General features: G+C 38.1%; 2 protein-coding genes across 4 annotated transcripts in view; both read right to left on the bottom strand.

Annotated features, from left to right (window-relative positions):
* The window catches only part of LOC110096099 (E3 ubiquitin-protein ligase HOS1), a 97,780-nt gene that overhangs the window by 21,614 nt on the left and 61,443 nt on the right, over positions 1-14,723 (bottom strand). The window contains exon 9 of one of the 3 annotated variants that reach the window (XR_003700903.1): positions 3,875-3,961. The exons of the other annotated variants lie outside the window; for them this stretch is intronic. The gene's annotated coding sequence lies outside the window, so the exon portion shown is untranslated. Of the gene's footprint in view, positions 1-3,874; positions 3,962-14,723 lie in introns of those variants that run through there. 3 annotated transcript variants of the gene reach the window in all.
* LOC114579680 lies at positions 9,578-9,934 on the bottom strand. The gene has a single exon (XM_028695039.1). The coding sequence runs from the start codon at positions 9,932-9,934 to the stop codon at positions 9,578-9,580; it is 357 nt and encodes a 118-aa protein (XP_028550872.1).

The raw sequence follows: 14,723 nt of genomic DNA on the forward strand, positions 1-14,723 counted from the left end.
CCCTTCATTACTTTCATTTGCCCATCACCTGGAATTGAAGCAGCGGGCAAGCAAGCTGAGTAATAGTAGAGGATTCGGCTGCTGGAAGTTGGAGAAACCAAGTGCTGAATCTACGATTAGTGTTGGAGAAGCTGCAGTTCAAGAATGCATAAATTGTGGATTTTTGTCACTCTTTTTGAATGCTGAATGTGGAAATCAGTAAGGATAATGGAGGAAAAGCTAAATGCATGTAAGGGTATTGTTGTTTGCTGAAAGTAAGTAATAGTTACTGCTGCGATTTGCTGAAATAAAGGGGTTGTTGAAATTGGTTTGCTAAATGTATTACAGAAAGAGAAGTAAAGGTGTTGTGTTGAATAAGGAAGCTTAGTGAAGGTTGTTTACAAAAGAAAAAGAAGAAAGAATCGGGATACCGAGGTGAGATACCCAAACAACGTTATAAGAATTAATAAATGTTTTATTATCGCACTCCATCTTCATTATGTTTATGATCACATGTATACTAGTTTATTTTGGTTATTTGAATGAATATGATTGTTTAAATATGAATTTGTTTATGTAAAGGATAATCTTTAGCAATGTAAATGATTTAGTAAGCATAGAAGGGTAAATATTCATAAAGCGCAAGTAAAGCGCAACTAAAGTGCAAGCAAAGGGCACCTAAAGTGCAACTAAAGTGCAAGCAAATGGCACCTAAAGCGCACCTAAAGCGCACCTAAAGCGCACCTAAAGCGCACCTAAAGGACAACTAAAGGGCAGTTAAAGGGCACCTAAAGAGAAGCTAAAGGGTAATTGAAGAGCAGCTAAAGCGCAACTATATCATCAAAAGCATATGTCATTAGCTCTAAAAAGGATGATTATATGAAAAGTGAAATAAGTTATATATGAGGGATAGGCCCGCACAAGTAAAGGCGAAAGACCTGATGAGGTAAGCCAACACTCTTAATTCTAGAAGTTGAGAAATTTGACTCAACCCTGAATAAGAGAACAACTTCCATTCTAAAAGTTGGGAAATTAGACTCAACCTTAAATTGGAAAGTTGAATGGTGCAAAAAGCTTATAGCCATTATATAACTTATTTAAAGATGCAGAATAGTTTTGGTAAGATAAATAATACTGCTAGGCACTTTCAGACTCAATATGACATTTAAATGTGTTTTAATTATGTTAACATAGTTATGGTATTTTTTAATGGTTTATTATTATTTCTTATAACTTACTTGCGTATTTCATTGAGCCAAGCTCATTAGCAGTGGTTGTACTGCAGGAAAGGGGAAGGAGCCCTTGGGACAATAAAAAGAGGTAACTGTTCTTTTAATGTAAGTACATTTTGGGGTGAAAGAGATCTAAAGCAAGATCTGAATGCAAGATGTAAAGACTTTTGGGTATGTGAATGAATTCTAAAAGTTTTAGTAGAGCTCTGTACTTGTTTTAATTATGATGAGGTTCAATAAGGTATATTACATGCTTCCTATTATTAAGTGTGGAGTTTATTACGTTGAAATCTTTCTCTATTATACTCTAGTTCGTGGTAGAGGGTGAGTCAAACTGGGGTGTGACAATCGTCCAGGGACGAATAAGAAAATTCGTCTGGACGATCAGGACCTAGAAAAATTTTCTCACTTTCCTATTCGTTTCATTGCTCTTCCGAGGGGATAACGGACCTGATCGTCCCGTACGAACTTGGTTCGTCCCGTACGATCAGTATGATTTTTTAAAGATCTCCACAAGTGTGTGTGCTGAGCTACTCAATTATAATCATTCTCTCTCAAACTCAATATGATGAAAAATACAAACTTCAATTTACAAACTATCTCATGCTAAATTTGATTTGAAGTCTTCTTTAGTCTGGAGTTTAATTTTCCTGAAATATTAATCCACACAAGAGCAAAAACAATTCTTCCAAAAAGTGTTAGGAGAATATAATACTTAAAACAATAATATTTTGAATCATTAAATCTATACAAGTTACAAAAATATAAAACATGCAAATAGCAACTCTCTTAACACACATAAGAATGTAGCACCTTGTATGAATGTTCCAGATAAGGTGATTGAGGAAATTATTGCTTACATGAAAAAGAGTACCACGGCAAAACATTTACAACATGAGCAATTTGATGAAATGGTTGAACATAGTGCTAACTTCGGGAGCAAGAGTGGAAAGAGCTCTCTCTCCACTATACATAATAGATGTGCGTGGGATCCAATAGACTAGTATATGACTAATCTAGGAGAGGATAGAGGACAAGCACATATGATGCCTGCGGCTGGTACCAGAGAGGGTCGACGTCAAATTTGTATGGATATTGGTAGATTTTTTTTTTTAGAATGTCATGTCATTTAATGTTGCGATATCGCCAGCCTACTTCAATATGTTGCGGTCTGTTGGATTGTATGGGAGAGGTTTGAAGGCACCTTCCATATACAAATTGCAAAAATGAATTTTGAATGAGCTGCAGAACACAAAGCAGAGTATTAATGAGATTAAGCGGACATGGAGTAAGACTGGTGTTACCATTATGTCAATTGGATGGTTTGACATGAAGAGCAAGAGCTTGATTAATATTCTTGTAAACAATCCCTACGACACGGTGTTTTTATGATCAGTCGAAACTTCAGATGAGGCTAAAATGCTGAATTCATTTTCAATTTACTAGATGGGAATGTTGAGGAGATTTGGGAGCAATTGGTTGTTCAAGTGGTGACTGACAATGCCAGTGCATACGTGGCAGCTAGTCAGATGTTGATTGAGAAGATGAAACACCTATATTGGACCCCATGTGCAGCACACTGTATCGATCTCATATTGGAGGAACTTGGTGATTTACCTCAACTCAAGTGCGCCCTTTCTAGGGCGAAGAAGATCACAAAGTTCATCTACAATCACTTATGGGTCTTAGCCTTAATGAGAAAGTTTTCAAAGAAGGAAATCATTCTCCATGCTACAACTAGGTTCATTATTACATTTGTGCACTGTAAATCATTTTCAATTCCTAATGCAAGTTTATTCTACATATTTGTCACATCTTATTTGGCATTGCAGAGCCTGCTGGATATGAGACAACCTCTTGAAGCGATGTTTACATCTACACATCGGCTTAATTCTACATGGGGCAAGAAACCTGAGGGGAAGAAAATACAAAGTCTAATTCTAAATGATAAATTTTGGACTAGTGTGACCTATGTCATATTAAGCACGAGACCCTTGGTACAAGTTCTACGTTTAGTGGATGCTAAGAAGAAACTCCTGACATGAAACCCTAGAGATTGACCAATACCAAAATTCATAATAATATATTAGATAGGCTAGATTATACCAAAATTCATATTATTACAAGTTCTAGCCTATCTAATATATTCTCGCTCCCATTGTCGAACTCCTGACATGAAACCAGCCGGACCCATCCCTGTTCACTGTGTCAATTTTCCTCACATAATAAGAAGATAATATTAGGTTTTTTTATTATTGATAAAACTAATTATATTTATTGTTAGAATTGTTATTATTATTATTACTAAATTTATGTGTATATACATATGATAAAAAAAAAAAGAAAAAGGAATCCAAAAAAACGAGAAAAAAGGCAACAAAAAAGTTCAAAATAAAGAAAGAAATAACAAGGAAAAAAGAGAGTTTCAAAAAGAAAAAACATTTTCTTTGCTCTTTTTGTGCCTCGATCCTCGTGCCATCAAGACATTGTCGTCATCACTGATCCACGCGCAAGTATAAATTCCTTAGCTTAAAATCCCACATTCGATGTTCATAACGTACTGGAAAACCGCCCATACACGCTTCTCACAAATAATCACAAAGAGCAAAGGCGCTGTACACGCTCTCGTAACATGGCGGGAACATTTCTAAGTACTCTTAAGCGCTCACGTAGCATGGTGGGGATTGAATAAATGCGACCGCGGTGTTATCCGACACCAACCAGAATCACTCACGTAATGTGGAAGGAGGCTGCAGAATTTTCCAATGAGCAAGGGACTTGAAATTAAACAAATGATAACAAGTTGAACTTAAATAAATTTAAGTAAATTTGAACTTAAATAAACTTAAGCAATTAACGAGGGACTTGAAAAAAATGCAAATAAAGATAGGCAAATTAAATGAAAGGCAAGTGGTTGGCTTGCTGAATGAGATAACATAAGACTTGAACTTGCAAATTAAAGGACAGGCGAACATGAGTTGAACAATTTGAATAGGCAATCGAATTTACAATTACAGGGGACTTGAAAAACATGCAAAGGAACTGAATTTGCACAACGAAGAATCAAACTTTAATATAATGAATGTATAGTAACATTAAAAACATAAATGTTAATTAACAAATTTGATTATGCAAATAATGATAAATGAATGAATGGAAAACTTATACTGAAGTCTTAGTAAGCACGATTTGTTGCTTTATGCACAAGTAACAATCAATATGAATAAAGAAGAGCTGAAATAGACAAATTTTACAAACATTAGCTGATATACCAAACTCCTGCAAGTACAACTCATTCACAAGCAATGACAAATGACACGAAAAAGATATAACATATCTACAAGAAAAGTAATGTAGTTGCAAAGATGAATCCCCCTTGTTATCGATGCCACTGAACTGCATGTGAAAATACATATTTCCCAACAAGCATAAACAAGCATAATGCGACGAATGATACAGCATGTTCAAGAGCAAGGTATGAAGGGGATTTAGCATATGGAGCAACTTCTTTACAACACCCTACAATCAACATCAAAACATAAGAATCCTTATTCAACCTTGCAAGTAATGAAATAGGAGGGAATATGTAGTTTGATTGCAAACAAATATGTGAAGTCCCTCAATAATACTACAATTTATATACTAATGTTGGCAGTTAATGTGTGGAGTTCACCCTGCAAAAATGAACTTAAATCTGAGCCCGATACTTCATGTGAATGAATAGGTGTTGACATGGTTCGAACTGTTAAACAAATATACGATTGCTATATTGACCGAGATACTTTGCTTCATAGTTCATGTTAGGCCATCAAGATCTATTAAATGAAAGATTCATTGCTAAAGGTTTATCATCAAGAAAGTTCATTAACAAACTCAACTCTGTCAGCATCTAGATATAGTCGACAATGTTCAATAGATAATTATGAAAAATACCCCCCAAATACTCGTATGGGTCTTGACAAGCATGTTATGGGTACGCACGTGATGTTTAGGTATGCTATGCGGATCAAATGATGAACCCAAGTTCGAGCACGATTCTTTTACATGGGTAAATAGGAGTCGAAATGGCTCGAAACATCAAACAAATGTACAATCGCGGTGTCAACCAAGACATTTGTTTTATTCGTTCATATTAGATCTTCAAGGCCCATAACAAAGGAAAATTCACTGATAAATCCTAAAGTCTACTACGAATATGAACTTCTGTTAAAAATTAGACGGAGTTGACAAGATTAGACCCATAATTATAAAAATGCCCCCAAATATCCACATGGGCCTTTATGAGCATAGTGTATACACATACGTGATGTTAGATGATGTTACACGGATCAAATGATGAACCCAAGTTTGAGCCTAATCCATCTATGTGGATAGATAAGAGTCAACATGGCTCGAACCATAAAATAAATACCTCGATCGATACCGCGACCGTAGGGTATTCATTTTATACGTTCATGTTTGGCCTTCAAGGCCAATAAATAGGAAATTCACAAATAAAAGCATAAAAGCTAGAAACGAATCCAATCGCCTGTTAAAAATTGGAAGGAGTCGATAAGGTTTAATAAATAATTGAAAACATACCCACCCTAAATACTCACATGGGTCCTGACGAGCTTGTTATGGGTACGCACGTGACGTCTAACGATGCTACGCAAGTCAAATAATGAATCTAAGTTCGAGTATGATCCTTCTATGCGAATAGAGGAGTTGACATGGCTCAAACTATCAAACAAATGTACGATTATGGTGTCGATTGAGACATTTGTTTTATAAATTTATATTAGGCGTTGAAGGCCTATAAATAATTAAAATTCACCAACAAAGGCATAAGGCTTGTAATGAACCCAATCTTCAATAAGATTCAATCCACAAATAAAACTGCCCAAAACTACCCCGATAATGGTAGTGTTGAACGTAGATCTTAACCAGAGGAGAATATCAAATATTGAAAATTCCTCCATAAACCAATGAAAATACCAAAAATATCAAATCCAAAATATTTAAAATTGAAATTAACTGTTAAAATGCTTAAAGAAAAATCTATCCACCCTCCGCAACAATTTGTTGAGGTGGATAAATTTAAATCACTTTAGCTCACAAATTTTAATATCAATTCAGCTCACAAAAAGCTAATATCTGGTCGAGAATATCACTAGGATTAATTCTCATTCTCACAAAGAGCTAATTTTAATCCACAAATTTTTGAAACTCACATCTATAAACAATAACCAATGAAAGCGACTAAAATCATATACATCAAATTATTTTACTATTTATTTACCCAAAATATTATTTACACTAGCTATGAGATCACTCTATCACTAATCTACCTTATGCTCCTAACTATAAAAGAATAAATGAAAATAAAAAATAACATTTAAAGAAAATCTGAGGATCTCTACAATTTAAGCAAACTGGTGTTGACCCCTTCTCTAACATGAAATCATTAAAAATCCACATAAAGAACTCAAAAGCCCAGCATTAATCCAAAACTCATTAAAATTTTCAATACAATGACTAAATATATGATATGTTCAATCTAATATAATCAATAACAGTCAATATAGTTAATGACCAAATATTATCAATAAAATTTAAAATGATCAAATAATAAAAGTAGGAAAATATTACAATGAATCTAAAAATTAATAATTGCTATAAAATTCAATAAATCTATAAAAAATGGTTAAAAAATCATTCATAAATCAATAAAGAAATCTATCTTATATATTCATATGCCTCATCCATTTATGTATTATTAATGTATTCAATACTATCAATGATACTAATGTATCTATTAATATTATCAGTGCTATCAATATATATATATATATATATATATATATGTTAGCAAGGCAAGAGATACAGCTTAATGTGTGTTTTTAACATCTTTTACCCCAACTGATTTCAAGTTGATCATCAGTCATATCAATTATCACTTTTAATCAATTATCATTACAGGTGACTTAATTAAATCAATAAAGAGTCGTCACTCTCTGTCCGTCGACATAACCAATCATTTGTTAGAAGCTACAAACAGGATAACACCACAAATCATATTTAAAAGAAAGCTCGTCGACCCACCCTCCTGCGCAGGATATTATGTTTTAACAGCCAACTCATTTTATAGTATTAATAACTAACCTTTTGTAACATGCAAATGCCACAATAAAAATGCAGTAGAAAATAATCAATTCTATTTAATATAAGAAAATCTTTATAACAAGCAAAATTATTGAAAAAAAAATGAAATGTGTTTTTTACAAAAAATAAAAGATTGATAGATGAAAAAATCCTGAATAACCTTCTCTCTCTTCTTCGACAAGGAAAAATGCTAAAATTAAAAATTTTCATTTAAAAAAATCATTTCAAAAAAGTTCGAATTATCACAGCCTTCACTATGCATATCTTGTAAAAATATTTTAGAAAACAAATAAATATTTCAAATGTGTTCAATAGAATTCCCCTTAAGAACAACTACTAAAATCAATGCAGCAATTGAGGCATAGGATCGTGCAATAGAGTTCAACAAATGTTAGGATTGAATTGAAAATTTATGTAAGACATCAACCAACGATTATTTAGACCCATAATAAAGTTAAAGCCAAACTCGAATTTGAAACCAAAATTGGCTAGAGCACTGTCGTAACTCAGTCAATTTATTAGAATTTAAGTTGCTACACATGGCTTTTTAGTTTGACGATGAATTGAGGACATCTTGCGATGAATTCAAATCTTTTAAAAATGGCTAGCACATGCTCGAGCTACTTGTGTGATTCAACCTATCATCAACACATACTCTCCCACTCCAACAATCCAATTCAAAATACTAGAACCTATTTGAGCTCCTTGCTTGATTCAACTAATAATCCAAACAACCACTCTTGTTCCCCACCAAATTTTAAATTATATTCGCATTCTATAAAATAAATTTTAGGCATAACCAAAACAACTTCAATCACATTCCAACAAGTTCAGGGCAGAGAGGAAAAATTGGAAAAATTATTTCCATCTCAATTGTCACTTGTGAATTCTTTTTTTTATTATTATTATTTAGACCTATATATAGAGGTCTTTTGCATTGTATGAGGTTAATGATGAATAGAAAATTTTCAGCTTTTCTTTGTTCTTGTTGCTTGTGTGCTTTGGAGAGAAGAGAGAACCCTAAGAGAGGGCCAATGTAATACCTGACAGCCACTGGAAGGTTTGGGCTCTCGGTTCTACCTTTCTTCTATTCTCTTCCTATCTTTTTCTACTTTCTTCCCATACCGCCAGCGTCCTCTTGATTTCCCCTCCCACCACCTGTCCCCTCTCTTCTTCCCTAACCGAACCCCTCCCTACTCCATAGCCGTCGGCCTCCCTTGGCTACCCTAGCCGCCGGCCAACCCTCACATTGCTTCCTCTAGCCGCCGGCCGCCCCCTCTAAATTCCCTCCATGAATTGTGAATTTCAAAATTCAAACCTCCATTAATTACCTTCCTAAAATAGCTCATATTAATTTGGAAAGTGTATTTATTTGAAATTAATTCTCCATTTGAATTTCAAATACTTTCTTCTTTGATAATCCTTAATTAGGAAGCCTCCCAATTACATTAAATCTAAACTAAATTCAAATTTAATTCCAATCTCCAATTAATGCATATGGCCCACATACATTGAACCTAAACACTTATTTCTCCTCCCCATATGGCCGGCCCCCCTCTCTCCTATTTTCTCTCTCCAATTTAATCCCTAATCCCTCATTAATTATCCATAACTCCATTAATCTGATAGGAAATACTTGAGTTCGCAAGTAACCCTAAGAGAATACTTGAGTTCACAAGCAAACATAATCGAAATTAGCAAGAAAGCAGAGAGAAAACTGTTGTTTACAACAGTAAATCAGCCCAATCACAACAGAATTTGCACAGAAATAGCGAGAAACTTGGAGAAACATAAAGGAGTTCACTAGTAGATGCAAGAAAGCAATAAAAGATACAATATTCTTCAATTCGAGAGGAAGAACAACTCTCCACAAGTCTCTAGCAAACCCTAGAGCCCAAGCACAAGATAAGATCCCAAATTTTCTTTCAAATTCAAGATGATCTCTAATTCCCTTCTATTCCCCTAAATAACATCAAAGAAGAATTACAACTTACCTAATCATCCCTTACATTCAAATCTTTCCCCCCAAAATTTGCATTAAGCCCATCATGGGGCCTACAGAAGTTCTGCCCCCCTCCATGTTGTTTCTTCTGTCGGGCATAGACAAGGACCGATCCAACTTGAACTGGTCCAGCCTGCCCCGGCGGGGCCGGCGTGGGAGTAAGCATAACATTACTCCCCTCCAAAAAATTCACCTTGTCCTCAAGGTGAAAAGAGGAAAATTACACTTTCACTCTTTCAAATGGTTCCCAAGTAGCGTCGAAATCAGGGAGATCGTTCCATCGAATCAGCACTTCCTCATTGCCCTCTTTATCTGATCTTACCCCTATAAGCTCCAGAGATTCTAAAATCACTTCCCAATCCTCCGTCATTATCGCTGGTAATTCTGCACTAACTGCATACTCCCCTATAACACTCCTCAACTGAGACACATGGAACATTGGGTGTATGGTATCGGTGGAAGGCAACTTTAGGCGGTAGGCCACTGCGCCAATCTTGTCCATAATCTCATAAGGGCCAAAATACCTTGGTGCTAATTTCTCATTCCTCCCGTCACTATGCTTTGCCTGTACGGTCATAATTTTAGGAATACTTTCTCCCCTACTTCAAACAGCATGTCTCTCCTGTGTGAGTCCGCCTGCTTCTTCATGATTTATTGTGCCCTCAGCAAATGTGTCTTTAACTCCTCCAGCACCTTGTACCATTCTTCCAGGTAATGCACAACTGAAGAAACCGGTGTACTTCCTCTCCCATAGTGCACTAGATGTGGGGGGTCCCTTCCATATAGTACTTTAAATGGAGTCATCTAAGAGGCAGAATAGTACGATGTATTGTACCAATACTCAGCCCATGGCAACCACTTCGCCCACAACTGCGGTGTTTCAGAAGCAAAACACCTCAAATAGGTCTCCAAACATCGGTTTACCACCTCCGTTTGCCCATCTGTCAGTGGATGGTAGGCGGTACTTCTTTTTAGGACAATGCCCTGCATCATAAACAGCTCCCTCCAAAACTGGCAGAGGAATACTTTGACTCAATCAGACACAATCGATTCAGGAATCCCATATAGTCTCACAACCTCCCTGATAAATGTTGTTGCTACTGACAGTGCGGTTGTAACGATGTTGTAAGAGAATGAAGTGCGCATATTTGCTAAGTCTATCAACCACCACCATGATGACTGTGAACCCCTTTGATCTTGGTAAGCCGTCGATGAAATCCATGGACACTTCCTCCCAAACTCTGTTTGGAAGTGTCAATGGTTGTAGCAATCCTCCTGGAGCCATGGCCATATATTTGTTTCTCTAATACACTTCACATCTCGCCACCATTTCCTCAACATATTTATGTATCCGCTTCCAGTAGAGCTCAGCTGCTAGCCTCTTGTATGTCTTTTGAACTCCTAAATAGCGTCCAACTGTGCTGCCATAGAACTCGTACAACAAGTGGGGAATATGTATGGAGGTTCATGGAATCACAAACCTCGCTTGATACAATAATCTCTCTCCCTCAATGTAGTAACCAGGATGGCTACTCTTATCTTTCCTCAAATCTTCCTTGATCATTCTCAATTCTTCATTCAGCATGCTTTCTTTCTTGATGGCCACCAGTCGACCATAAAAGGTACAAATACAGTCAATTCCTGGAGCTCCCCCACCCACCTGGATAAAGCGTCAGCTGCTTTATTTTTCAAGCCTGGCCTGTATTGAATCTCGAAATCATAGCCCAATAGTTTGGACATCCATCGCTGATGCTCCTCAGTTACCATTCTTTGCTCCAATAGGTACTTTAAGCTGCTCTGATCATTCCAAACAATAAAGTGTCGACCCAAAAGATAGGGGCGCCACTTCTGAATAGCCAAGATAATGGCCATCAGCTCCCTCTCGTACACTGACTTCAGTCTTGCCCTGGTTGATAGCACTTGACTGAAGTATGCTATAGGCCTGTAGTTCTGCATCAGCATTGCCCCCAACTCATATCCTGATGCATCAGTCTCTACTACAAAGACCTGGCTAATGTCTGGAAGAGCTAAAACAGGAACAGTGGTCAAGGCTTCCTTTAACCTCTCGAAGGCCTAGGTCGCTGCCTCTCCCTAGGAAAAAATTGTCTTTCTTCAGCTGCTCAGTCAAAGGACATGCAATGGTATCGTACCCCTTCACAAATTTCTTGTAATAACCAGTCAATCCTAGGAAACCCCTCAACTCTCTTATGTTCCTAAGCAAGGGTCATTTCTGCATTGCCTCAATTTTGGTTTGGTCCACCGCCACTCCTTCCTGGGATACCACATGTCCCAAATACTCCATACTTGCTTGAGCAAAGCTGCATTTCTTCAGGTTGGCATTCAACTAATGCTCCTGAAGCACTTCTAAGACCACGCTCAAATGTTCCAAGTGCTCCTCCACAGTCTTGTTATACACCAAAATGTTATAAAAAAGACCAAAACAAACTTCCTGAGGTGCTGCTTGAATATCCTGTTCATCAAAGACTTAAAAGTAGCATGAGCATTAGTCAATCCAAAGGGCATTACCAGAAATTCATAATGCCCTTCATGTGTCTTGAAGGCTGTCTTTGGGACATCTACCTCCCTCATTCTGATATGGTGGTATTCGGATTTTAAGTCCAACTTGGAAAACATCACTGCCCCATATAGCTCGTCCAACAGCTTATCAATCACCGAAATTGGGAACTTGTCTGGTACAGTGCCCCTATTCAGAGCCCTGTAATCCACACTGAATCTCCAACTCCCATCCTTCTTCTAAACCAGGTGAACTGGACTAGAAAAAGAGCTAACGTTGGGTCTGATGATCCCCGCCTCCAGCATTTCCTGGATCAACTTCTCAATCTTATCTTTCTGAATCTATGGGTAACGGTAAGGCGGACGCTGATTGGTGTCTCCCCTTCCATCAAGGTAATGGCGTGCTCCAACTCCTTCAGATGAGTAAACCCTATGGAGGTTAAAAAATCTCGTTGAACTGGTGTATGAGTGGCTACACTGAAGAGAGAACATTGTCTTCTTCCTCTAGTCTAACCCCTTCCAGGCAATGCAACTCCACCAAGTAGCCTCCTCCTTCCTCCTGAATGGTCGTGATCAAGGATTTGAGAGAAACCCCAGCCTTGGTGAGCCCAGCATCACCCTGAATCATCCTGCTTCCTCCCCCCATCACCAGCCTCAGTGTACCCCAATTGATCTTGATCTCCCCCAATGTCTGCAGCCACTTCATCCCTAAGATGATGTCAGCACTCCCCAATTCCAAGGGAAAGAAGTCCCCCCTCACCTGGATCCTCAGAATCTTTAGCACCACCCCTCTACAAACTCCTCTACCCATTTCCACCTTGACCGTGCCCATCATCACCACATAGCCTCCAGTATCCACTAACCCCATCCCAAGTAGCTCAACGATCTGGGTGAAAATGAAATTGTGGGTTGCCCCACTATCTATCAACACCACCACCTCTCAGTCAGCTATCTCTCCTTTCACTTTCATAGTATGACTTGGAGTGAATCCCACTACAGAATTCAGAAAGACTTCTGCGACATCCAGGTGCAATTTCTCCTCCTCTTCAGATCTGCTCCCACCTCCCTCCTCGTCTTCCTTGTCTTCACAGACAAGGAAAACCTAAAGAATTCGGTCCTTGCACATATGCCCCGGCATGTACTTCTCATCACATCTGAAGCACAACCTCTTTGCCCTCTTCTCCTGCATCTCCTTCTCCGTCAACCTTTTGAACTGTCCTTTGTTTCCCCCTCAAGTTTTTTTCATTTGACACTTCCTTCAGACTCCTTTGTGCTACTCCTTTAGAAGGAAAGAAGGTGGTAGTCATCCTGTATGATCCCCCTGAATAGTTTTCTCGAGCCCCTCTTTCTGATTTCTTCTGATCTTCCACCAACTGCGCCAGCTCCATAGCCTTTCCTAGATTCCTCAGCTCCAGCACCCTGAGTGCTGTTCGTATCTTAGGTTTAAGCCCCTTCATAAAGTTCTCTTCCAGGGCTGACTCCGAAATATGATCCAATCTGCTAGCCAAGTACTCAAACCTGTCTTGTTAATCTGCCACAGTCCCCTCATGAGTCAAGGCAAAGAATTGTTTATAGAAGTCTCCTCCCACATCGGCTCGGAAATGCTCTAATAAGCAATCTTTGAACTCTCTCCAGCTCCTGATGGGCTCCCTCCTATCACGCCACTGATATCATGCCAAGATTTTTCCTTCCAGACATAATCCCGCTGCCGTCAGTTTATCTTCCTCCATCAACCCATTGACAGCAAAGTAACACTCAATCTTGTAGATCCAGCCATGGCCATCTTCACCCTCAAAGAAGGGCATCTTTAGCTTCCTTACATGTGGGTCTCCCCCGTTTCCCCTGAATCCTAATTAACCTCCTATTCCTCGAAAAGGAGGTGCTCCCAAACTATCACGATCTTCCCTCCGGCGAGTATACCCGAACCCTTCATCGTATTCCCCTCTTCTCCCTTCAAATTCATCACCTCGGCAATGAAATTATTCCCTTCTCCCGACGAAATCAACACCCCTCTGATTATTTTCCAAACTCATCTCCTCTCTAGAAAGTGGCTCTAGAGATGGCAAGTCATCCTCTCCCTCAATGATCTCCACTTCTGGATTTCTCCTTCCCCTAAACGAGTTTGGATTCCCTCCCACGCAATGGCCTCCGGTGGTCTCTCTGCTTCTGATATCGTAGGATTGGTCTTCAACTCCAACAGTTTCTTCAACATCTCTTTCATCACCATGAATTTTCCTTCAATCCTTTCATTGTTAGAGGTGATTTGATTTTGAAAATCAAAGAATTTTCCCTCCAAATCTGATTTTAATTTATCGATCTCGCCTTCCAAGACTTCTGCCTTCTTCCCGGCCATTTCTCTTCCCAAGAAACACAAGATCTTTTTCCAGTTGTAAAAAAAAATCTGTTTAACTTTCAGAATATTAGTAGCCGATGGTCCCAAATCGATGCTCTGATACTTTTTTTTTTTGATGCTCTGATACTAATTTGATAGGAAATACTTGAGTTCGCAAGTAACCCTAAGGGAATACTTAAGTTCGCAAGCAAACCTAATCGAAATTAGTAAGAAAACAGAGAGAAAACTGCTGTTTACAGTAGTAAATCAGCCCAATCGCAGCAGATTTTGCACAGTAATAGTGAGAAACTTGGAGAAAAACAAAGGAGTTTACTAGTAAATGCGAGACAGCAATAAAAGATACAATGTTCTTCAATTCGAGAGGAAGAACAACTCACCGCAAGTCTTTAGCAAACCCTAGAGCCCAAGCACAAGACAAGATCCCAAATTTTCATTCAAATTCAAGATGATCTCTAATTCCCTCCTATTCCCCTAATAAACATCAAAGGATAATTACAAC

This window comes from Dendrobium catenatum, unplaced genomic scaffold (assembly GCF_001605985.2).
Source record: "Dendrobium catenatum unplaced genomic scaffold, ASM160598v2 fragScaff_scaffold_621, whole genome shotgun sequence".
NCBI classification, from domain to species: domain Eukaryota; kingdom Viridiplantae; phylum Streptophyta; class Magnoliopsida; order Asparagales; family Orchidaceae; genus Dendrobium; species Dendrobium catenatum.